Genomic DNA, 26,654 nt, shown 5'->3' with positions numbered 1-26,654 from the left:
AAAAATATAATGTATAAGTCTGACCATCTATATAAGAAATGTATATATAAAACAGAGGAAGTCTCAACAAATTCTAAGGAATAAAAATATCATACAGAATGCATGCAGCAAATTTAGAAATCAGTAGTGAAAAGGTGGTTCCCCAACCCTCCACCCCACCAAAATTTGGAAACTAAAAAAAAAAAAAATCTTCAAAATAATTCATTGGTAAAAAAAGGAAATTATGATAAAAGCTACAAGCTATTTAGAACTGAACAATGGAAATACTGCATCTCAAAACTTATCAGCTATAGCAGTATAGTTAAAAGGGAATTTATAGCCTTAAAAACACATGTTAGAAAAATAAGAAATAGTGTTTAAGAGGCTGTAAAAAAAAGGACAGAGATGGTAGAAGAAAGAAAATAAAGATAAAAAAGAGAGAAACAATAAAGGTGCTAACCAAATCCAAAGGTGAGTTTTTTTAAAGACTGATAAAATATAACTTTAAAAAAATATATTAAGGGGAGCCTCAGTGGCTCAGTCAGTTAAGCACTGGACTCTTGATTTCGGCTGGGGTCATGATCTCCAGATCATGAGATCAAGCCCCTGTATGGGGCTCCCCACTCAGTGGAGAGTCGGCTTGAGATTCTCTCCCTCTCCATCTCTGCCCCTCACCCCACTAACACTCTCGATATCTCTCTCTAAAATAAGTAAATAAATATTTAAATATATATATATATGTACATGTAAATATACACATATTTGTGTATGAATGTATTAAATGGGCACCTGGTTGGCTCAGTAAGTTAACCGTCTGACTCTTGATTTCAGCTCAGGTCACGAGCTCAGGGTTGTGAGATGGAGCCCCACAACTGGTGGCCAGGCTAGGCAAGGAGCCTGCTTAAGATTCTCTCTCTGCCTCTCCCTCTGCCTCACCCCACCCGCTTGCACATGTGCTCTCTCCCTCTCTCTCTCTCTAAAAAAATAAAATAAAATAATTTTTCATAAATAAATAAGAATATATTAAAATGATAAAATATTCAAGCCTCAGACAAGACTGATCAAGAAATAGAGGTAAGACATACATATATGGTATTAGGAATGAAAAGAGGGGACATAAGCTACAGATACAATAAAAACTTATAAAATTATAACACTATAACACTTAAAGAATATTTGTGCCAAAAATTTTTGGAAACTGTCAATTTTTGTAAAATGGTCCATTTTTTAGAAAACTATAAATCATCAAAATTGTCTCAAAAAGAAAAGGAAAACCAGAACAGGTCAATAACCATGAAAGAAACTGAAGCTGTAATTTCAAAACTTTCTCCTATCCCCAAAAGGCATCAGGCCTAGATAGTTTTATAGGCAACCTTTATCCAACCTTTAAGGAATAGATAATTCCTCCTTTACACAAATGGTTCCAAGGAACAGAAACACAAAGAAATGCTACCAAACTCATTTCAGGAGTCCAGCATCACCTAAATACCTGAACTGAATAACCACAATAAAGCAAAATTGTTAGCTAATATCACTTATGAACAGATTATAAAAATCTTAAAGTAATGGCTATTCAAAAAATCCAGTAATATATACGAAAATAACACAGCAAGACTGTGACAAAAACTGCTAGAGTTCCATATGCCCCTTCTTCTTTTTGTCTTTAGCCATAAGCACCCTGATCTGCAGCTATGTGCCCTGTTCATTGAGCCCTGCTTCCCAACTAAGACTACATGCCACAGCCTCCCTTGCAGCTAGATGCCACCACATGATGTGGTTTCAGCCAATGTGCTGTAGGTGAGGCTGTCGGGTGTAGCTTTCAGGAAATCTTTTTTTAAGAGGCAGAACTGCATCCCTCCTTTCTTTCTCCTTGGTACTTCTCAGAACGCAGACAGGATGGCAGGAGCTTGAGCTTCAGCTCCTGGGACAGAGGTGATACACAGAGTGAAAGAGCAGCAGGATAGAAAAAGCCTGGATCCCAACACTGCACTTCGCCAACCACACTTCTTCTTCTTCTTTTTTTTTTAAAGATTTTATTTTTTTTATTTATTTATTTGACAGAGACACAGCGAGAGAGGGAACACAAGCAGGGGGAGTGGGAGAGGGAGAAACAGGCTTCCCACGGAGCAGGGAGCCCGATGCGGGGCTCGATCCCAGGACCCTGGGATCATGACCCGAGCCGAAGGCAGATGCTCAACGACTGAGCCACCCAGGCGCCCCACCACACTTCTTCTTTCTCTAAGTGAGAGACAAATGCACTGAAGAGACTACCAAGGTCCTGTTACAGCCAAACTTCACCCAAACCGATAATAGCATCAAGCAGGGTTCGTGCCAGGAATGAAATAATGGATCAACATGGAAAATCTATTAATATAATTCACATTACAGATGAAAGGAGAAACTCTATGATCATCTAAGTGGATTCTGAAAAAGCATTCAATAAAATTCCACTCTCATTTTCTGTTTAAAAAGAAATAGAAGTAAAACCTCTTGGCCAACTAGGAATAGAAGGGAATTTCCTTACCCTGATAAATAGTAACCATCAAAATCCGTACCAAACATCATTTTACTTATGAGTAGGATTTGAGAAGATATCCACTAATGTCAGGAATAGGACAAGACTGCTCCACTCAAGAGTGAACTAGAAGTCCTATTCAATGCATTATTCCAAGAAAAGGAAATTAAAAGAATCTGGATTTAAAAGAAATATCATCCTAGGGGCACCTGTGTGGCTCAGGCAATTAAGCATTTAACTCTTGATTTTGGCTCAGGTCATGATCTCGGGTTGTGAGATCGAAACCCTTGTCACACCCAGCTCAGAGCCTGCTTCAGATCCTGTCTCTCCCTCTCCCTCTGCCCCTCCCCCTGCTCGTGCACATGCTCTCTCTCTCTCTCTCTCTCTCTCTCTCTCTCGGAAAGAAAAAAAGAGAGAGAGAGACAGAAAGAAAGAAGGAAAGAAAGAAAGAAAGAAAGAAAGAAAGAAAGAAAGAAAGAAAGAAAGAAAGAAAGAAAGAAAGAAAGGGAAAGAAAAGAAAGAAAGGAAGAAAGAAAGAAAAAGAAAGAAAGAAAGAAAGAAAGAAAGAAAGAAAGAAAGAAAGAAAGAAAGAAAGAAAGAAAGAAAGAAAGTTCCTCATTTGAAAAAATAAAAGACTAAATCAGAGAGGGAGAGAAACCGTAAGAGACTCTTAATCATAGGAAACAAACTGAGGATTGCTGGAGGGGAGAGGGGTGGGGGGATGGGGTGACTGGGTGATGGACATTAAGGAAGACACGTGATGTAATGGGCACTGGGTATTATATAAGACTGATGAATCACTGACCTCTATCTCTGAAACCAATAATACATTATATGTTAATTAATTGAATTTAAATTTAAAAAAAAAGAAAGAAATATCCTCATTTACAGAAAACATGACTGACTAAAACCCATCATGATTTTCAGATAAACTATGAGTCCCAGTAAGAGACAGCAACAAAGTTGCTAAATACAAAATCACTATATAAAGCTTTACATTCTTCCCATACACTAGTAGTGCCCAATTATAAAATACAATAGAAAAAAAGATCCTCCATAATGCAAAAGACTATCACCTTTCTTCTGGATCAGGAAACATTCCTGCTTACTAGCCTCCCCACACTCACTATTACTTCTTTCAAATTCATTCTCCACTTAGCAGCTAGTGATCTTTTCTAAACATAAATTAGATCCTGTCATGCTCCTTTCACCTTTTAATGGCTACTCATCATTTATAATTGAATTCCAGTTCTTTATCATGCCCATGCTCTGCATGACCTGGCGCCTGCCTATTCTCCGATCCACTCCCTCACCACTGCCCCATCCCACTCCACACCACCCCAGAACCTTCTTTCAGTTCCTGATGCGTGTCAAGCTCTGTCCTGCTCTAGCGCCTTCACATATGCTAGTCCCTCTTTCTGCAAAGCTTCCCCCCCAAGTCATCACCTGAGTGTTCCTAGTCAATCCTCGAGTCTCATTTTAAATGTCACCTGCTTACCCTAAATAAGATGGAGTCTCTCGTAGCTTTTGTCTTTCATAGTCCCACCATAACAAGTAATAATATCCCATTACATATTATACCATAGTGTATAATCATATTTTTAGTTGTGGATCATTTATTCATTGCCTCGATTCCCTTCTAGACCATAACTTCTATGAGGGCAAGACTCACTTCTTTGATGCTTCCCTGAGCCTTTAACAGGAATAGTCATATAACAGATGCTCAGTAAGTATTTTTCTGAATGAATGAATGAATGAATGAATGAATGACAGAGTTTGCTGATTTCGCCTGAATCTCAGTAGAATGCCCACTGCACTCTTCCCAGGATTCAGGCTTGTTAGGAAGAAGAGGGGGACCCCGGGGGCCTAACTGGATGAGGGACCAAGAAACCTTGTAAGAGAGTGAGTGGGGGTAATGGGCTTGGTTTATGGTACCTGGGGCAGTAATAAGAGTTGGGGGAAAAGTTCTCAACACAGAGCTACATCCCTCCATGACTCCTACCCCACCTCTCAAGAACCCAGGTCGTGGACTTGCAAATTGGGTTTGCCATAAAGTGCTACTTTTCTGGGATCTTTGTGGAATATTAAGAATTTAAAGGAGGGGCATCTGGGTGTCTCAGTCAGTTGAGCATCTGACTCAGATTTTGGCTCAGGTCATGATCTCATGGGTCATGGGATTGAGCCCCGCATAGGGCTCCTGGCTCAGTGAGGAGTCTGATTGAAGTTTCTCTCCCTCTGCCCCTCCCCCACTCTCTCTCTCTCTTTCTTAAATAAATAAATAAGATCTTTAAAGACTTATTTTATTTAGTTGAGGGGGGAAGGGGCAGAGGGAGAGGGAGAAAGCCAAGCAGACTCCCTGATGAGCACGGGGCCCCACACAGGGCTCGATCTCACGGCCCTGAGATCACGACCTGAACCAAAACCAAGAGTCGGACACTTAACCAACTGAACCACCCAGGCGCCCCAATAAATAAATCTTTAAAAAAAAAAGGAGTTTGGCGGACAGCAGCTTTCAGGACTGGCAACTATCAGGCAACTATCTATCACCCTTGATGGAGGCATTTACAGCCTCAGGAGCATATGGAACTGCCAAGGAGCTGGAGTATGTAATGGAGAAAAATGGTGACGGCCACGGGAACCCCAAGAAGACTTGATCAGGTACACACAAGATACCCTCAGGGACCCCCAGAAATAACTAGGGGAACTTTAGGGGAAGGCAAAAGGCCCAACAGTGGCAACTGGGAACAGAGCTACGAGGGCCTGCTACTAGGACTCTAGTTTTCTTCTTCCGGGGCTACAGAGATTACCAGGAAACCCTTACAGCCACCCTACTTAGGGCCACTGGCCTGATGGCACTACAGCCCAGGGGACAGATGGGCCACCGTGAAACTGCCACATGGTCATTAGAGAAAGCGGTCTTCCCACAGGAAGCCAAAGACTGAGGGACTCCTCCCAGTAGCCCCTCCAGAGCTGGAAATGCTAATTTTTCAGCTGGAAAGTAAGGAAACCGTGTTTCTGAGGCCACGTAATGCCAAAATAGTGGCTGCTGGTAATTCTACCATCTCGAGTACACCACAGACTCAGGCATATGATAGGTCCCCCTGACTGGTTAAACGCTTGTGTGAGCCAAGTGAGGAGGAGTGTTACATTTGCCAGGGGTCCCTGAGAGGCAATCTTCATGTTTATTTGTTTCTTTTTGAGCTCACATACTTGTACACCACAGGAAGCAAGGAGGGACTGGAAAAATCCTGTTATCCCCCATAAACGACAATTGTTGGAGGCCTGCTCAGCACCTACCTGTTACCTCTCCCTACTGTCCCCTTCTTCCAACCACTCCGGTCGCCTCGGAGCACGCGGGACAGGCACGGGTACAAGGAGAACTCACTCTAGGTCTGATGACTGGTGACATCTCTGAGGATAACCTTGCGGCTGCTCGCTATTAGAAGGGCTTGGTCTCCCGTCCAGAAAGAGACGGTTTGCAGGCAGACCGGACCAAGGAGGGCATTATGCAGTCCTCTCTCTTCTTCTCCCCAAAGGAAGCCTGAGATGGTCCCACCCAGACCTACCTCTTGTCCTCTTCCACCTGGACGCCGATGGAGTGGAACTCTCTTCGACTCCTGTTCTCAGTGTCCGAGTCTGAGATGGTCTCCACCTGGCGGCAGGATTGTGGGAGTCAGTGGGCCAGGGCCAGACCAGGGACACAAGCCCTCCCCGGGGGCAGAGGGGTGAGCAGAAGCTAAGCCCCAAGGCAGTGGGCAGGTTCCGCACAGTCAGCCCGAACAAGAAAAGAGGCCCAGGAAGTCAGAGGCGTACCACTGGCCACCACTCTCCACTCCCCAGTAGAGGTGATGTTTCCAGGACAAGCGACAAGGGAGTGGGGCTGGCACTGGTGTAACAGCCCTGTCGATGACCAGGCACAGGGGCTTTTGTGCAGCTCAGAGCAACCTCACCGACCCCCTCAGCCCGTCCCCAACCCGCCAGGGCCCGAGCTTGCTTCGGTTCGGCACCTCCTCTTTCCATACCTGCACCCCTATGGACGGCCGCCACTTCCTCTGCCGCGCCAGGCTCCGCAGCTCCTCCCTGCCAGGAATGGTCTTGATGATGAGTGTAGGGGGCTTGGGGCTGGCCCGGGGTGGCACCGGCGCCAACTCCAGGGTGCGCGCGCCCATGGCGGGGCCATCCAGCCCGTCCGCGGAGCTGCAGCGCCGGGCGGGGCCCTCGGCCGCCGTGAAGCTCTCGTGGGCGGAGTCGGTGCTGCTCTGGGCGGTGATGGAGATGCGGGGCGGGGCCTGGCTCCCCGGCGGGATGGGGGACGGGGCCTTTCTGAAGTTGAAGGCTGTGGCCAGGAACGCAGAAACGCAGCGGGTGAGAAACGCGTCCCAGCGGGTGTCCGTGGCCCACCACCCCCACGCCCACACGGCGCCGGAGGACCCAGCAGGCACGCGTACTCCACGTGCCAAGGCTTGTTCTCCCCATCATCCGGCCCAAAGAGGCAAGCCAGATGCCCAAGGTCACACAGCACCGCCGTAGCGAGGGCCAGCGCCAGAACCCTGGGAGCTCTTCAACCTAGGGCCCGGCCAGGGGCAGAGAGGGCACACTCACAGGAGCCGGGCCTCCCTGAGACAGAGGCAGGGGCAGCAAGGAGGGGCAGGCAGTCGTCGTCTTGAGAGCAGCCGGCCTGGATGGCCCGGAGGTAGCTGTGGCTCCGCATGCGGAAACAGCCGGGCAGATCCAGGGCATCCACCGCCTGGGACTCGAGCTCCCCAAACACAGACCCGCACACGGCCTCCAGCTGCTGGTTCAGCTCCTCACTGAGCTGGGGGCAGGGGTCGGGAGAACAGTTACTGGGGTGCTGGGCTGGAAGCGGGCATCTCTGAGGCGCTTTGCCTTAGGAATATATCTACAAGTGCAGAGACGGTCTCTGTGTGACGCCTCTGCCTTTGAAACCCTCACTCTGTGCAAAGAAAGATGGAGGCACCTCCGCCCTGTGCTGCTGTCCAGGCCTGCCTTGGGGCCCGTCTTGGGGTCTAGTTTTTCCTCTAAATACTCCTCCCTCTACCCCATCAATGCCTCTCCCAGACTCCTAGGACCACCCCCATCTTCCTCTCCCCCTAGTCCAGCCCCTCACATTTCTCTCACCTAACACTGAGGGAGAGGACCAGCGACATCCACCCTCCCGACCAGTCTGCAGGTGGGGAACTGCAGGGAAGGCCACTTTTTATTTTATTATTTATGATCCATTGCATTACAAAATTGATTGACAGCAACCTATAGAGACACCTACCATGGGGCTGGGCAGAAATTAATGGGTAAGTAAGATACGGAGCAAAAATTATTAATCTTCAAGTGTTCCAAGCCTTCTCCCACCTTCTCCCCACTAACTAGGGTTCCGATTTGGCCTGCTGGCTCCTTCCTTGCCCTCATCCTCTAAAGCAAGTCCAGCCATTGCTGACTGAGGTTCTTGTTTCTGTTTTGGTATTTTGTGGTACAGAATCCATGGTGTGTAAAAAAATTAAAGCAACTAAGAAAAAGGCAAAACAAAAACTCTGTTCATGGAACCGTGTCCCACAGCACTGCAGTAAGACTAAATATACTACAGAGATTGCAGCTTCTATTCATATTATATGAGAAAAGTAGCACAAAGGAAAAATAAAGGCAGGTGGTCCCAGGGATAAGCTCTACCCCCAGAGCACAGGATGGGTGCACATTTGACCCTGAGCTTCCAAAGCATCAAGGAATATAGCCTGCAGGTTGCCTGCATAGTCTATGGTGAGAGACACACCTAGACTCAAGAGTTGGCTCAGCTACCTCCTAGTACTGTGGCCTGGGAAAGCTACTTAAAGCTTTGGGGCCTCAGTTGAAGCACCTGCCCAGTGGGAATGAAAATGGTACTATCTTCATGGGGTGGCTATTTAGGGGACTCAAAGAAAAACATGGGAGGCCCTTGGTGCAGGTACTGGTACACACTAAGCCCTCAGTAAGCGGCACATGAAGGTCTCAGGACCTACCTGGAAATAGGCCACCACTCATGAGAACCACAACTAGTCCTGTTACTGAGCCCAAGAGAAATCTCCCCAAGTGATTATGTAGAGGTCATTGGATGAAGTCTCGGACAAGGTCCTCAGTAGCATCCACATCGTAAATGTGATAGCAGATATCCCATGGCTGCATCTTGTGACATCTCCCAGGAAGGATTCAGAGCATCATATGTGCAATCAACAGATAAAGTAGTGGCTTGATCCACGTGTAAAATGCTGCTCAACCTTTCCATAACTCCACCTCCAAAGCATAACATGATATCACTAAAATCTACCTCAAATTGAGCAGAAATTTCCATCCAGTTCTACTGAGGGGCAAACTAAGGCTCAGAGGGGGCAGATGAATTGACCAATGATGTCCAGCTTGTAAGTGATTCACCGAAGTCAAATGCCAGGTTTCCTGGCTCTTTTGCCAGGCTGAATCAGAATCTCCTGGGGAACTTTTAAACCTACATTAACTCAAGCTCTACCCCAAGGATCTGAACCCAGGGCTCTCTAACTAGATGCCTCTCTTTGCTTTGGCTGCCTTGAAGCTCAGGGACAAAATCTGCTGGAAATTCAGATTCAGTGGTTCCAGCGTGGGCCCAGTAATCACAAAGGAGTGTCTGGACTTCCTTCCGCAGCTCCTTCTAAAGGAACTTCATTACAAGTGTACAGAAATCACAGGTCATGGAAAAATGAATTCGAGATCCTGTAGAAGTGAAGTTGTGCCATGTTTGGCATAAGCCACAATCCTGTGGCAGCCGTGGCTTTCATCATGACCCTCTGCAAGTCCACCTCTCAGTTTCCTATCTCTGGACCCCTGAGGTGTGAAGGACCAGCGGTGCCTGGGTATTTCCTGAAGCTTAGAAGCTGATTTAACTCCTGTTATTTCTAGGCCAGGTTCAAGATACTCCCCAACTAGAACCAATCCAGCTCAGAGGATCCTTCCTGGGGTACAGGACAGTTGATCCTGTAGAACCCCAGTAGAGAGAATTCTGGCCTCAATTCTGGATCCTACAGATGGAAGGAATTTCATTCTGCAGCTTATCTCTGTATCTCCAAGCCTCTTCTGTGTATAAAGTATTAGGCATAATATCTGGCATATAGCAGATGCTCAATAAACATAATAGACTATTATTAGTAGTAAGAGGTTCTTAAATCCCACTGACAATACCTTTCAGAGACTTCTCCTTCCCAGGGTCTCTGAAGCTCTTGAAATCCCAACCATATGCTATTCCTATGACCAACTCCATCCAAGGCAGACAGAGGGAGGGTGAGAAATTCCCTGGGGCCACATGCTTTCCATCTCTACTGGTGAAGACGAGCTTCTGAAGTTCCCACAAAGGACCAGGACCCAAGGGAAACACAGACTTGTATAGACTCCTGGAGGAATATTGTGCCTATGTTGATCTTTACCGTATTATGATTATAAAACTGTAACATTGTGCTGTGAATTCTCCTATTATCCTTGCCCTGCCTTCCAACCTGCTGCCCCCAGACCCACTTTCAGTAGAGTTAAAGTCAAAGGATCCTCTTAGAAAATGGGAACCTTAGCCTCTGCCCAAACCAGACTCAGGATCAGTAAATATTTCCAAGGATGTGGGATATTTAGAAGAAAATACTTTGCTTGGGTCTAACTGAAAATTGTCTGTGCTAGAGTCAGTGGTTTCCTCTGGGGGCTGGACAACATCCTGTATACTTTACCTGTGTCGTTTAATTTAGCTAACCTTGGAAAACACTCCCAACTCAAAACACTCTAAAACACTGGATAAAATATAAGAAATGTTTTATATGCATAGCTGAGCTCACAAGAAAGCGAGATATGTCCCCAGAGGACAAAAGCAAAGAGGAGACTGGAAAATCAGAATATTAACTGTGTGAGTCAGTGCTGCAAACAGCCCAGTGGTGGTAGGAGGTGGGGGCACAGGTTGCTGGTCTGATGGACCAAAGGGCTTAGGTATTAACACCCACTTGGGTGTAGGAGTAAGGCGTTGGGTCCACATGAAACACAGCGTTAGAAATGAGAACCTCCATAAATGTAGGAAAGGGAAAACCTTTCATGAATGGTAGGCTAAAAAAAAAAAAAAAAAAAACCAATTATCAGCACAGGCTGATGAGAAGAAGCTAGTTTGTAGTCTAGGCATTGGAGGGGGAAAGTAGGCTAATCTCCTAAGATTAGACCCACAAGCTGGTCTTCACATAGACACAGGATTCTGTAGGCCTATGGGCCTGCATGGCTCAGACACCTCCCTGCAAATTAAAAATTAACATAAAATGGTCCCAAACCAAGAAGAGTCTAACAGAAGCAACTGCAAAATATTTTCTGAGGGACCCACTCTTAACCCAGGCTGTTCAGGATTCTCACAGATAAAGTTCCACTGAAAATGAGTTCATACCAGACCATGTGGCTCTGACACAACCCCTAATGATCTCCACACCTCCTGGAATTAACACCCTTGTCTGGGCCCCTCCTCTTGAAGAGGGACTAGACTTACTATAATGAACAGAACATGGAATGTCACTTCTGAGATTAAATTACAAAAAGACCATGGCTTCCATCTTGAACACGCTCCTTCTCTCCGAGTCTCTGCTCTGTCTGGGAGAAGCAAGCTATTACGTTATGAGTAGCCCGATGATGAGTCCCACATGTCAAAAAACTGATGACTCTGGCCAGTAGCCAGGGAGGATCTGAGGCCTGCCAAGAGCCATGGGAGTGAGTGAGGAAGCAGCTAGTCCTCCAGTCAAGCCCTAAGATGACAACAGCCCTGGCCAATACCTTGACTGAAGCCACATGAGTCACCTGATCCAGAAGACACCACCCACCTAAGCTGCACTCAGATTCCTGACCCACAGAAACGGTGAGACAAGTATTCGATGCTTTAAGACACTACGTTTGAGGGTAATGGGTTGTGTAGCAATAGATAAGTAATGCAAACTGTGGTATAAACAAAAGCTAAGCTTTTATCAAGTTAAGCCACTGAGAATGCAAGCTTTATCTGTTACAGCAGGTAGTGTTACCTTAGCTAAAACAGATTAGCTTTTAAACTATGTTTAAAACTCCTGGGGCGCCTGGGTGGCTCAGTCAGTTAAGCATCTGCCTTCGGCTCAGGTCATGATCCTGGGGTCCTGGAATCAGAGTTCCGCGTTGGGGAATTCTGCTCCACGGAGAGCCTCCTTCTCCCTCTGCCTCTGCTCTCTCTCCCCCTCTGTCTCTCACAAATAAATAAATAAAATCTTTAAAAAAAACAAAGTAAACTATGTTTAAATTTCTAAAACTTAAAAGATAAAACTGAAAACATCAGGAGAGAATATAAGCTTTGAAGACTAGAAAAATTTAAAAGGAACCAAACCAGATGTCTAGAACTGAAAAAAAGTCAAATTAAAAACACAATTAATGAGTTAAATAGTAGATGACACACAACTGAAGAGAAAATTGGTAGATCAGATGATACATCTGAGGAGCTCACCCAGAAGGCAGCATAGAGAGGCAAAGAAATGGAAAATATGAACCAGAGGATAAGATGCATGGAGGAAAGAATAAGGTCCCACATACAACTAATAGGAGCTCCAGGTGAGAGACTAGATAGCATATAGAAGCAGCAATATTTGAAGAGTTAATTAGACTAATGGAGAATTTTCAGACTCCTTGCTTCACGCATGACAGAGTGACAGGCAAGACAGCTCTAAAGCTAGACAAAACTGTCAAAGACAACCACCTCATCACTCTGAAAATCAATCCAAGGTATACAACAAAGAAGCGTATACATGAAAATTCTTGAACAGCATGAGTCCGGGGCGTCCTTGCCTGGGGCTGCTCCCATTACTCAAGTTCCCAGCTCTCTCACTTGCAATAGTTCAACCAGGGTGAGGCAGGCTGTGAAAACCAGCTGCTTCGTTGCCACTGCCAAAAGGGGCTCACTTAATTTGGAACATTGTCGTATAATGTCAAGAACGGGGCGGGGTGGGGGGAAGCTGGGGGGAGAACAGTAATAGAGGAATAGCCAGCAGCATGGCTAAGCTGAGATTTCAGCACTGTTTGGGACAAGCAATGGACTGGCAGACTAGGCAGGGATTTAATAAAGGAGTTCCAGGGCATGGGATGGCCAGAGAAGGTTTGATGACCTCGCCACATATCCTGCGTTAAGTAGAGGTGAGTGAGACAAAGAGGCCTCGAGCTGCCCATGCCTCTCTGGCCAATGGAGCCTGTGCACATGTGTAGCGGTGACGTAAGAGAGCCTGGCAAAAAAGTAAAATCCAGGGTAGGCTGAAAAACAGCCTGAAGTTTGTACTCCCTAGTCCACACATAGAACCATAAGCAGAGAGAAGCTTTTCTGGCTCAAAGTTCTTGGGCACAATCTCTGGCTGAACACTAAGCTATGCAGACACAGGGACAAACGCCCTAGGAAACCAGGCTTAAAAATAAAAACAAGAAAGAAAAAACAAACTAGTGAATATATCAGAGGCCACATTTAGCAGGGAAGACAGATTTCACAGAATTAATCCAGGGATCAACAAACACATAAACAAAGCAATAATAATCTTCAAGAGGTAAAGTAAGAACCCACAACTATATGGTCAACTAATCTTCGACAAAGCAGGAAATAATATCCAATGGAAAAAAGTCTCTTCAACAAATAGTGTTGGGAAAACTGGACAGCAACGTGCAGAAGAACGAAACTGGGCCACTTTTTTACACCATACACAAAAATAAATTCAAAATAGATGAAAGACCTAAACGCGAGACAGGAAACCATCAAAATCCTAGAGGAGAACACAGGCAGCAACCTCTTTGACGTCAGCCGCAGCAACTTTTTTTTTTTAAGATTTATTTATTTATTTATTTATATTTATTTATTTATTTATTTATTATTTATTTATTTATATTATTTAAATATTTATTTATTTATTTGAGAGAGCACGCACAAGCAGGGGGAGCAGCAGGAGAGAGAGAGGGAGAACCAGGCTCCCTGCTGAGCCGGACATGGGGCTCAATCCCAGGACCCCAGGATCATGACCTGAGCCGAAGGCAGACGCTTAACTGACTGAGCCACCCAGGCACGTGGCCATAGCAACTTCTTACTAAACACGTTGCCATAGGCAAGGGAAACAAAACCAAAAATGAACTACTGGGACTTCATCAAGATAAAAAGGTTCCGTACAGCAAAGAAAACAATCAACAAAACTAAAAGGCAGCCTACAGAACGGGAGAAGATATTTGCAAATGACATATATGATAAAGGGTTAGTATCCAAAATCTATAAAGAACTTATCAAACTCAACACCCAAAAAACAAATAATCCAGTTAAGAAATGGGCAGAAGACATGAATAGACACTCTTCCAAAAGAGACATCCAGATGGCTAACAGACACATGAAAAGATGCTCAACATCACTCATCATCAGGGAAATACTAATCAAAACCATGGTGAGATACTACCTCACACCTGTCAGAATGGCTAAAATTAACAACACAAGAAACAAAGGTGTTGGCAAGGATATGGAGAAAGGGGGACTCTCTTACACTGTTGATGGGAATGGGAACTGGTGCAGCCACTCTGGAGAATAGTATGGAGGTTCCTCAAAAAGTTAAAAATAGAACTACCCTACAATCCAGCAATTGCACTACTAGGGATTTACCCAAAGGATAAAAAAAAAAAAATACAGATTCAAAGGGGTACATGTACCCTGATGTTTATAGCAGCATTAACAACAATAGCCAAACTATGGAGAGAGCCCAAATGTCCACTGACTGACAAAAATGGATAAAGAAGATGCAGTGTATATATATATATATATATATATATATACACAATGGAATATTACTCAGCCATCAAAAAGAATGAAATCTTGCCATTTGCAACAATGTGGATGGAGCTAGGGTATATTATGCTAAGTGAAATAACTTCAGTCAGAGAAAGACAAATACCATATGATTTCACTCATACGTGGAAAATAAAACAGATGAACATATTGGGGGGGAAGGGGAAAGAGTGAGAGAGAGAAAGAAAGAGAGAGAGAGAAACAAACCGTAAGAGAGACTCTTAACAGTAGAGAACAAACTGAGGGTTAATGTAGGGAGGTGGGTGGAGGATGGGCTAGGTGGGGGATGGGTATTAAGGAGGGTACTTGTCGTATTCATCACAACACTTGTTGTGATGTACTTGTTGTGATGAATACAAGGTGTTGTATGTAAGTGATGAATCACTGAATTCTACTCCTGAAACCAATATTGCACTGTATGTTAACTAACTAGAATGTAAATTTTAAAAGTTTTTAAAAAGGTAAAGTAAGAATCCAGAGTCACTACAATATATTACTTAAAATGTTCAGTGTACAACAAAAAAATTATGAGACATGCAAATAAACAAGAAAATGTGAATGTCCCCAAATGTTTGATTTATCAGACAAAAACTGCAAAGCAGCTATTACAAACATATTAAAAGAACTAAGAGAAATGTTTAAAGGTTGAAAAGAAAGCACAGCAATGACTTCATGAATAAAAAAAAAAATCACAACAAAAAGCATTTTTTTTTAAGAGTCAAATGGAAATTCTGGAGCTGAAAAGTACAATAACTGAAGTGAAAAATTCACTAGAAGGGCTCAGCATTAGAAATGATCAGTAAACTTGATTAGTATAAATTATGCAATCTGAAGAATGGAGAGAAAAAAAGAACAAAAATAAACAGAACCTCAGAGACCTATGGGATAATCACAAGCAAAGCAGTATACATGTAATGGGAATCCCAAAGGAAGAAGAGAGAAAGGGAAAGAAAACGATACTTGAAGAAATAACAGCTCAAAACTTTCCAAATGTGATGAAAACCATTAATCTACAGATTAAAGAAGCTCTATTACTTCAAAGTAGGTTAAATACAAAGAGATCCATAGCCAGATACATTACAGTCAAAATGCTGAAAGCCATAGACAAAGAGAAAATCTTAATAGCAGCAAGGGAAAAACAATTCACCACACACAAGAAAACAATAATATGATTAACAACTGGCTTTTCATCAGAACAATAAGCATCAAAGGTAGTGGAATGGTATATTCAAAATGCTGAAAGAAAAAACTGTCGACCAGGAATTCTATATTCAGCAAAACTATTCTTCAAAAATGAAGTAAAATTAAAAAACAATGAAGTAAAATTAAAGACGTTTCCAAATACATATAGACTGAAGAATTCGTTACAGACCTATCTTACAAGAAACATTAATGGAAGTTCTTCAGGCTAAAAGGAAGTGACACTTAATGATAACTCAAATCCACAGAAAGAGATGAAGGGGACCATAAATGACAAATATAAAAGAATCTATAGATATACTTTTCTCATTTTTTCTCTCAACTTCTTTAAAAGGCACAAAATTTTATAAAACTATTATTATAACATCATCATTACTTTATGATAATTGTTAGATTTAGAACATATACACAGGAAAGTACATGACAACAATAGCACAAATAGGGGAGAGATAAAAAGAGATACACTGGAGCAGTGCTTCTATATTTTGCCAGAATTAATTAGATTTTAATCAGTTGTGATATACATTATAATTCCTAGAGCAACTCTAATAACTCAAATAATATAGTAAAAAGGAATTAATAACAAAAAAATTAAAATGGTACACTAAAACATTTATGTGATACAAAAGAAGACAGTAAGGAAAGAACAGAGGAAAAACAATGACATGATACAATCCAACCATATCAATAATCACGTTAAATGTGAATGAACAAGAAAGCCCATTTGAAAGGCAGAAATTGTTAGACTGTATTTTTCGAAAAAGCACAAGTAGGTTGAAAGTAAAAGGATGAAAAAAGATGTACCAGCAAACAGTAACCATGAGAGAATTTTCCAGATTTGATGAACAGCATTAATCTTCAGATTCAGGGAGCATACACACATCGTGAAACTGCAGAACACCAAAATCAAAGACAAGATCTCAACAGCAATCAGAAAGAAATGAAAACTATCCACAAAAACAATTAGATTGATTGCAGACTTCCCAACGGCAACAACAGAACATAAATGTGACAAAAGAGTATCTTCAAAACGCCGAGAGAAAATAAACGTTGACCTAAGATTCTAAAATAAGCTGATTTATGTTAAATAATGAGGGTAGACTCCATTTTTTGTTAAAGGCAGTTTGCTACTAACAGACACTGACTGAAAAATTACTAAAGAATATTCGAAAGGAAGGAATGAAATGTAAGAAGGTATGGGGAGGAGAGGTACAAATGTGAGTCTATAATCAAGTCTTTTTTTTTAAGATTTTATTTTTTATTTGAGAGAGAGAATGAAAGAGAGAGAGAGCACAAGAGGGGGGAGGGTCAGAGGGAGAAGCAGACTCCCCGCTGAGCAGGGAGCCCGATGTGGGACTCGATCCCGGGACTCCAGGATCAAGACCTGAGCCGAAGGCAGTCGCTCAACCAACTGAGCCGCCCAGGCGCCCCTATAATCAAGTCTTAATAGCATAAAAATGTAGCAACAGTAATAAAGACTAATTTGGAGAGGTAAAACGATGGAACTAAAATACCAGGCAACATGTACAGATAAGAAGGGAAGGTGGTCAGAACAAAAGTGTCCTAAGGATAGAAGAAATTGTCAAATGAAAGTCAGATATGCACATGAAAATTACAAAAGTAACCACAAGAATGAAAATAGAATATAGAACTGCCAAACCAGTGTGGGATTGGGTAGTAAGAAAAATTAAGAAAACCAATCCAAAAGAAGGTAGCAGAGGAGTAGAAAAGCATCACCCAAAAGGCAGGAGAAATAAGGGCAGAAAATAAAACAGCAAAATACATCCAGGCAGATCAGTAATCACAATAAATATAAATGTACTAAACCCTCAAGCAACTATCAGAATAGATGTAAGATAAATTCCTTAAACTATTTACAAAAGACATACCTAAAACAGAAGGAGACAAAAAGCTGGAGCACACCTGTGGTGTCAGAGGGTAGCCAGGGGACCGATGTGGCTGCCGTAGATGGGGGGAGGGAACAGCATTAGGAGAGGGACTCACAGGTAGCAAGGGCCAGATCATGCAGGGCCTTATAAGTCGTAGTAAAGTCCTCTGAGTAAGGCGAGGGTTTTGAGTGGACGCAATTCTAGTTTGAAATGATCGTTCTGGGCAATGCTGAGAGAGAATGGATTTGGAGCAAGGGCACGTGCAGGAGACCACTTAGGGGGCAAGAGAATAACCCAGACAAAAGCCATGGTGATGCAGACTGGAGTAATGACAGTGGAGGTGGTGAAAAGCGCTGGGACCCTGGATGTGCTTGGAAGGTGGGACCACCAGGATCTGCTGAAGGACTGGATGGAGGCATGCGAGGCAGAGAAGAAAGTCGGGACTGATTTCAGGCTTTTGGATCCGAGCTCCTAGAAGGATAAATTTGCCATGATCTGAAATGGAGAAGACAGGGGATGGAGCAGGACATTTTGCGGGGGAAGGAGTGGGGGTTAAGGACACTAGCAGTTCCACTGTGGATGTCTTAAGTTTGAAATGTCTACTAAACATCCCAAGTGAGATTTCAATACACAGTTAGACACACATGCCCGGCAATTATCGGAGGATTTGGGGCTGGAGATACACATTTGGAAGTCATCAGGCCCTCAATAATATTCAAAGCCATGAGCCTGAATGAGCTCACCTAAGGAATGAGTGTCATGAGAAGTCCAGGAACTAAGCTCTGGAAAAATCCAGTGTTCAGATCCTGGAGAGTTGGAGAGGCACCGGTGGCAAGACTAAGCATAAACAGCTAGAGAGAGAACCTAGGAGAACCTAAAAGGTATGGTATCTTCAAAGCCAACTGAGTACGGTGTTTCAAGAAGGAGAGAGTCATCATCTGTGTGAGATGTTGCTGATGGGTCAAATAAAATGAGGACGGAGCATTAACTACTGGTTAGCAACATAGGCTAGTCTGATGTGAAAAGACAGCTGTGCTAGTCAGATTCCCTGATGCAGGAAATGTAACAAAGATCGAAGCAGCAAACAATAGGAGCCAATCTGGACAGTCTTCTGCATTGCTTTTTTGCATTGCTTTCCACCACCGCCCCCCCCCCCCACAGCAAACAGTAAAAATAGCTAACCTTTCCTGAGCGCTGGCTATGTGCCAAGAACACTATTATGATGCCTATTTTTAAATAGAGAAAGTGGGGCTCAAAAAAGTCAAATAACTTGCCCCAGGTCACTCAGCTGGTAAGTAGCTGAGCTGGAATTCCAATCCATGTCATGCCATGTCCAATCATGCATACCTCTGCTTAGTTAAGGGGAAGTCTACACTTAGGGATGGAACTCAACATTTATAAAGTACCGATTTGGGGGCCAGGTGCCTCGTGTTTGCACACATTTTCTCACTGAACTCTCACAAAAACCCTGAGATAAATATCACTACTACTGTCGTTTTAAAGGTGAGAGAACAGAGGCTCTGCTGGGTCTCACTAATGGTCCCATGGGGGGGTGGGGGGCAGTGGGGAAAGAACTCAAGTGTGGGCATCTCTCGGACCACAGCTCTGCCTATCCCCGGTCTGAACCACCACACCTGCCCTTTGCACGGGGTTAGCTGAGACTAATCAGGCCAGGACATGGCTGGGGAACCTCAGAGACCTGATGTCGCCCCTACAAACTCATCACTTTGAGGACCCTTGGTGGTTTTGAAGGATGTGACTGAGATCCCCAGTCTGAGTCAGCTCCAGGAATCCCAAGGTGGGTTTCCCAGCTCCCCCAGAACCAGACCTGTGCTCTCTCCAGGGGCTGGACCTCTGATTTTAAGGCATGGACTGAGTATGGGACTGAACCCCATTTCCAACCCTTTCCTTCAGGCATGCTGGACTGTCCCTACCTGTCCGGTGGTGAGGGAACGGCTGTAGCCAGGGATGGAGCTCCGGGGATGGATCCGGGGTGGGACACAGCAGCTGGGAAAGGACAAAATTCCATATTCAAAATGGGGGTCTGCTAGAAAGGGAAATAACAGCATGGATAGAACCTGCCCCTGAGCAGGTTCTATCCCTCAGAAACCCCCAGACAGGGATCCTCCCAGGAGACTCCTGGGTGAAGGGACTCTCCCAAAGAGGCACTCAGATTGGAGCGATCACCAAGGACCCCTCTTTATGTGGGGCAGGGCAAGAATCCCCAATTGAACCCTAAGCAGGGAACCCCCCAGTATCAGCTTCCCACCCCAAGCCCTGGTCCTCCCTGTCCTTACTTGATCCGGGCCTGGTCCACGCTGGAGGAACGGCGGGAGGTGAAGCGCCGGGCCACCGCTTTGGGAGATGTCTTGGGGCTGCCATCTGAGTCTCCGCTCTCCTCATCCCCCATGGCCTTGATGTAGCTGCCGCTCCGCATCCTGCGGCAGGGGATCTCCCCGTCCTTGCCCCCAGTGGGGTAACCCCCCCAGTCATCTTGCGGCACCTGCGGGGACAGGGGCTTCTGTGTCTCGGACGCGTCCCTACTACATTTAGAAGCCAGGACCCTCTGTCCCCACTGCCAATGGGAGGCGCTCTGTTAGCTGGAGCAGGCCTCGCTCAGGGACATGCAGAAGCAGAGCCAGAAGTAAGGTTTCAGGCTGTCCCCTCCCTTACAGGAGATGCCTCATCATCTTTCATGGACCTCTTACTACTTAATTGAGGTGATATGCCAGGAGTCAAGAGGATGAAGATCAGAGGCCAAAGTGACCTGTGTTGACCCACCCCAGCAGTGAAGTATCACCTGCCCCCACCTTTCCCCCCTCCTTCTCCTTCCTCCTCATAACCTGCTGACATCTCAAATCCTCCAACTCTTCCCTCCTTCCCTCTCTGAGGAGCCACTGAGGGCTCTAAGCAGGCAAGTGCCATCAGATTTGTTTCAGAAAGAGCGCTCTGACAGTCCAAAGGGGGGATGCACTGTGTAGGGCTGGGAGCAGGGCAGGGGATGGAGTGGCAGGAGGGAGACCAATTAGGAGGCTGATGCTGTTAGCCAGGCAAGAGATGATGAGCCTAAATTAAGACCATGACAATGAGGGGGACGAGGAGATGGAAATGAGGTGTTAAGGAGCGTCAGTGAGTCTGATTAGACGTAGGGGGCGAGGGGGCGAGGGGGCGGGGAGGAGCCGCAGATGACTGGGAGGCTGCTGGCTGAGGACCTGGGGGATGGTGCTGTCGCTCATGGAGCCACAGAATCCCAGAGAAACAAGTTTGGGGGAGAGGTGATAGGTTAGGGTTAAGCATCTTAAGTTTGGCAGTGAAATGCCGAGCAGGTGGTTGGGTGTTCGGTTCTGGAGTTCAGCGGAGAAATCTGGGCTGGAGGCAGACATGTGGGAGTCATGGGCGGCAGCTGAATCCACAGGGGTGAATGAAACAGCCCAGGGGAAAGAAAAGAGAGCTGGGGAAGGATCCAGTGACATTTTAAAAGGGGACTGCAAAGAAAGGAAGAAAAGCCTATGAAGTCACCTGAGAAGGAGTGGGCAGAGGGGTAGGAGGGAAGTCAGGAGAATGCCATGTCATGGAAACAGGAGACATTTCCAGAATAAAAAGAGTTGATAATGTCAAATGCCACAGTGCATTCAGAGGTTAGTAATTCGGGCTCAGGAGTTAGATCCATGTTCAAATTCTCGCCCCATCATTTGCTAGGCGAACCTGAGCAAAAAATGATTACTCTCTCAGTTTCCTCGTCTGTGGATTGGAAATGACAATTATGCTGATGTCATAGGGTTGGTGGGAAGGACAAATAAGCCAACATAGTGTGCCCAGCACATAGTAAGTCCTCAATAAATGTCAGCCATTATTATTATAAGCATTGAAGGGGCCTTCTAAAGAGAGCTCTCAAAAGACCACTGGTGACCACTGCCAGAACATTTTAGAGGACAGGGGACATGGAAGTCAGACTGTAGTAAAGGGGAGAATTAAAGGAAGTAAAGATGTAGAGTCTATGCTCTAAGAACTTGGGTATGAAGGGAAGACAGGAGATGGAAGGGGGTATGGAATGAAGGAAGGATTTTTTAGGATGAGAAACCTGGGCACATGTCCAGGATCAGAGAAAGCGCCGGTAAAGATAAAGATAGTCTTTAAATGTGGGGAGGGGGGGACAGTCAGTAGTCAGTTCCGGGATAGAGGGGATCCTGGCGAGATGGGCTCAAGCCCTACTGGAGGGATCAGCCTGGGATGAGTGGTTCTGGCTTCTTCTCTGAGCCAAGAAGGAAGGGGATGGGGGTGGCTGGGGATCTAGATGAGTGTGTAGGTGGGCTGATAGGAAGGCGAGGGAGCCTGTGATGGTTGGCCTACACTAGGAGGAATGAGGTATAAGTGGAGGCATGGGGAAGAGGGCTAGGGCAGGTAGGGAAGATTTCAAACACATGTTGTAAGGAACAGGTTGAATGGGGTGAGGATGGAGATTTTGAGAGGGGTCAAGAGTCAGGGAGAACATAGAGTTCAGGGAGGGACACAGACTCTGGGGGTGAAGCTAGGTGAGGGTACAGAAACCAGGATGAGAACAGTGACCCAGGGATGGAATGGGGTCCCAAGATGGACAGAACCCACAGATAGGGGCAGGGCTCAGCAAGGAAGCTGGAGCTCAATGAGAAGATGGGAACACAGGGAGGAGACAAGACTCCATAAAGGAACAAGGGCTCTGGTAGAAGGAGGGGTTCAGGAGAGGGTTGAGGGAGAGCTGGGGTCCAGTGGGAGAAATAGGGTCTCAAAACAAAAGGGTTAAGGATCCAACAAAGACACCTAGTCTGATGGGGCCAACTTCCCCTGCTTTGGGGCATGGCCCCGGCAGTCTGTTAGTTCTCCCACACACATTTATTGTGATTCCTTAGGCAATCCTAAGATGCCTTGGACCCCCAAGCCCTGAGGGATCATTCCCTTCCCCGTACTCTCCAGAGAGGAGCTACAGGCGAGCAGAGAGAGGCAGGCCAGCAGATCGGACAGCCAGGGTGCTCTCGGTCACAATGCAGGGCTCCCACTCCACAGCCACTGCGGCTCCTCACTCCTCTGCAGGACGCTGTGAGGTGCATGTTAAAAAGGAAGCCCCCAGAGAGGTCAGGGCAGCCCTGGAGAAGCAGCAGGGAGCAGTGTGGCAGTGAGGCTCCAGGGACGGCCAGGGCTCAGACAGGGGAGAAGGAAGGTTGGTGTCCCCTCCTTGGCCTTTTCTGCTGGACCCTTCAATTCCAGCTTAGAGAACCTCTCTACCCAGGGAGGGGGCAATCCGGAAGTCCTGAATCCTAGAAGTCTCCCACCTTCCCTACTGTCTGTTTCCACGTCGCCCTTCCTGCTTCCACATGACCCTATTTTTTTCCCTTGAGCTCTCTCGTAAGTTCTCCACCCAGGAGAGCCCTAACGTGTGAAGAACTTACCGGCAAGGCCAAGGACACCCAAAAGACACATGCAAGGTCAATTCTCTGTACCTCTGAACATGGTCTCTTCCTGGAAGACCCTGAATCCACGTCTGCGCTCGACCATCTCCAGCTCCACTGGGATTCAGTTCAGGAGTCCTCCTCTCCGACAAGCTCCTCTGAGCGGCCCCCAGCCGCCACCATCCCCGGTGGGTGAGGTGCCTCCTCTGTGCTCCCATGGCGCCCAGGGCTCTCTCCTATCACAGCCTCATCTCTTTATTCTACCTGCTTCCTTGTCTATCCCACCCCGACCTCTGAGCTCTTCACAAGCAATGTCTGTGGGGTCATCGTTGCATCCACAGTCCCCAAGAAATGCTCCCCGAGTGAACGACTGTGGATTAAATATGTAGCATGTGGGTTTGGGGGACCACTCTAAGTCTGCTGGACTTCCAGAACTTGTATTGACTTTTCCTCCCAAACCTATGGCAGGCCTCAAGAAAGCAAGGCAGGGGGGGGCGCCTGGCTGGCTCAGTCAGAAGAGTGTGCAACTCTTGATCTCGGGGTCATGAGTTTGAGCCCCATGTTGGGTGTAGAGATGACTTAAATAAATAAAACTTAAAAAAAAAAAAAAAGCAAGCTAAGGGGTATAGGAGAGGGGCCGGAGGCAGAGAAGAGGAAGGTTGATGGCGAGAAGCACCCTGACCCCAGCTCAGTAAGGAGACAGAGCAGGGACAGTGTAGGATGGGTAAGGACGCCATAAGCAGAAGGGGTCAGAGCTCCTCACCCCATCTGCAGAAACCGTACAAGTGGGGAGACAGGCTGGGCACAGCACGCCAGCTATCACCTGCACCACCCACTCCCAAGAAGCCCCACCCTGGTGTTGTATCCGGGGCTCAGACCAGTGTGTCCCCAGCCCAGGAAAACCCACAGGACAGGCTCCCAGGGTTTTTCCACGGCCTCATGGCGTCCTACTGCAAGCACCCCAGCATGACAAACCCCAGCAGAGGCACATTCTGGAAATAACTGACCTTCATACTCAAACAGTATCTGGACCACCCAGATCGGAGCAGAAAAGAGGTCTGGAGAAGGCCTAGGGGCAGGAGAACTGCTTTCCAACTGCTGACCTCCAATCTCAAAGGAAGCTACAGCCAGGGAGTGCCACGCTGTCCTGCCCACTGCCTACCCTCAACCTCATTCTGCCTCCGAGCTCATGAGACAGAGGCCGGCACAGCTTGTCCAAGCAGCAGGTCGAAGGGAAGTCTTCCTGGCAGTGACACGCAATGTCAGAATAGAAGGGCCCCTTCATTGTACCAATGGGGAAAGCGAGAAACCAAAAGGGGCTCAAAGTGACACAGTGAGGCAGGGCAGACCCTCCCTGCCTCCAGGCCTCCACCACAGGGACAACTGACTCCCATCCAACCCTTCTGATAGCTCCCTGGGTGACAGCACCGATGAAGGTTGAGGACCCTGTGCCCCACCCCACCAAAGCCTCACCTGCAGATAGTGATAAGTCCTGGCTTTGGCCTTGGCCTCCGGACCCAGGAGCCCCTTGCCTGGCCCGGCCCCTGGGTATCCATCCCGGCCCTGGCTGACCATCATGGTATGCCAGGCACTTCGCTTGACCGATTGTCCATCCAGTGACATGGACATGCCAGTGCAGGCAAGACAGCGGCCTTCCGACCCGCCTGAGCGCCCCTTGAAGCTCAAGTCCCGGTAGGACCCGTCTGGAGCCTCCAGGCAGAAGGGACCCCCAGGCTCCCCAGGGGGCCGCCCCCCCGCCAGGAAGCCACTATCGCTGTCCAAGTTGTCATCGGAGCTCCACCAGCCAGCGGCCTTGGACTGGTGCCGCCCGTCCCCCTTGCGGTCCTTGCTCTTGCTCCTCTTGCCATGCCTGGACTGGTGGTGGTGGTGGTGGTGGTGGTGATGGTGGTGGTGGGAGGTGTGGGGGCCTCCAGAGCCCAGGCCAGGGTAGCTGTCTCCTCCAGAGCCACCTCTGCCCTCAGCCTTGGGCCCATTATAGTCCCGCTTCCCTGGGGCCTCCAAAGAGTGGGACTTGGCGAAGAGCTTCTGCACAGAGTGGACCAGGTGCCGGATGCGGCTGGGGCTCTCGCTGCGGGCCTCTGGGGCAGTGCCGGACGCTGGCCCTGGCCCGGGCCCGGCCCCTGCTGGACCTCGCTGGTATGGGAGTGTGTGGAAGCCATCTTGTTGAACGGGCAACTGCTTTTCAAACTGGTCCAGGAGTGTAGAAGGCAGGCGGGGGGCACCCTTGCCCTGAGGGTGGCCCACACAGTCTTCACAGGTGTCGAAGGGGCCCTGGCCGGGGTACATCCTGGGGAAGGTGCTGCTGCCCCCCCCAACCCCGGCCCCCCCTGGCCCTCCCTCGGGGCCTACTGATGGCCCCTCACTCAGGCTCAGGGGCCCTTCAGGAGAAAGGTGTCCCAGGCCAGCTCTCGGGGCACAGAAGCGGGGCTCGGTGGAGAAGGCCTCCCCGGAGCCCAGCAGGTACGGGGCCCTGGCAGCCGGGCCCACGTCCATATGCTGCTGGTCGGCAAAGCGGGCTGGGCGGGGATGGCTACCGCGGTCGCCATGGTAACCCCTCATGGCCTCGGCAAGGGTTCCTCATGGTGTTGGGGGCCAGGCCCCGGGAACCTCCTGGGGGAGTGAGGAGAAAAAGGATTCAGAATGAACAACAGGCCGCTTCACCCAAAACTCTATTCTTAGATTTTCTGGTATCCCTTTAGGTAATGCGTATCAATTTATTGTGAGTAATAGTACGATCTTTCCCCAAATGAGCTTAAAATGCCTTAAAACAGTCATACTAGACAAAGACACTCACAGAGGGGGCGCCTGGGGGGCTCAGTCGGTTAAGCAGCTGCCTTCGGCTCCGGTCGTGATCCCAGGGTCCTGGGATCGAGCCCTGCATTGGGCTCCCTGCCCGGCGGGGAGCCTGCTTCTCCCTCTGCCTCTGCCTGCTGCTCCCCCTGCTTGTGCTCTCTATCTCTCTGTCAAATAAATAAATAAAATCTAAAAAAAAATAAATCTTAAAAAAAAAGATACAAGGGCACAAAATAATGCCATCATTCGTCAAATGCTGCAAATTTGATACTTATTCACAAGATAAAATGCCCTCAGCCAAAAGGGTTTCTAAAAATCCTTAGCTTGGGGCGCCTGGGGGGCTCAGTCGGTTAAGCGTCTGCCTTCGGCTCAGGTCATGATCCCAGGGTCCTGGGATCGAGCCCCACATCAGGCTCCCCGCTCGGCGGGAAGCCTGCTTCTCCCTCTCCCACTCCCCCTGCTTGTGTTCCCTCTCTCACTGTCTCTCTCTCTGTCAAATAAATAAATAAAATATTTAAAAAATAAAAAATAAATAAAATAAATAAATAAAAATCCTTAGCTTACCAAAAATAAAAGGATAGCCAAGCAGACACACACACACACACACACGTGTATGTATATATATATATATATATATATATATATTCAAAGAAAGCAGTCATTAGGTGAACTAGCTTTTTAACAAGCTGGCTTTAGGCAAACTGATCCAGAGCCATACGTCTGCCCCAATGCTGTGAAGAGCCAGACCTCAGGGTCACAGCCTCCAGCAGCAGTAACCAAACAGAACACCGGACCCTCATCTACGTATCCACCCCCTCCCCTTCCTTCCACACCCTGTTCCTTCCATCTGGCTGCAGGCTTATTCTCCTCCCTCCCACAAGCCCCCACCCACCCACTCCAGGGCTGAGACAGGAAGGAATAACCTAAGATGACTGCCTCTTCCTCTTCTGGGTTCCAAGTGTTCCCCAGTAAAATTTCCCTTTTTGCCTTTTACC

General features: G+C 46.9%; 1 protein-coding gene across 1 annotated transcript in view; it reads right to left on the bottom strand.

The window, feature by feature from the left end:
* Positions 1–25,425, bottom strand: part of DLGAP3 (DLG associated protein 3) — a 39,081-nt gene extending 13,656 nt beyond the window's left edge. Inside the window, exons 1-6 of the mRNA XM_028113972.2 lie at positions 24,319–25,425; positions 19,720–19,925; positions 19,357–19,429; positions 7,097–7,310; positions 6,517–6,830; positions 6,061–6,146 (exon numbers count right to left, since the gene is read on the bottom strand). Of these exons, the coding sequence (XP_027969773.2) occupies positions 6,061–6,146; positions 6,517–6,830; positions 7,097–7,310; positions 19,357–19,429; positions 19,720–19,925; positions 24,319–25,425 (2,000 nt within the window). The remainder of the gene's footprint in view (positions 1–6,060; positions 6,147–6,516; positions 6,831–7,096; positions 7,311–19,356; positions 19,430–19,719; positions 19,926–24,318) is intronic.
* Positions 25,426–26,654: the final 1,229 nt, after the last annotated feature.

This window comes from Eumetopias jubatus, unplaced genomic scaffold (genome assembly GCF_037043125.1).
Source record: "Eumetopias jubatus isolate StellerSeaLion01/CBP00866 unplaced genomic scaffold, mEumJub1_p1.0 scaffold_4, whole genome shotgun sequence".
Classification (NCBI taxonomy): domain Eukaryota; kingdom Metazoa; phylum Chordata; class Mammalia; order Carnivora; family Otariidae; genus Eumetopias; species Eumetopias jubatus.
This window is presented reverse-complemented; position numbering and strand designations above follow the sequence as displayed.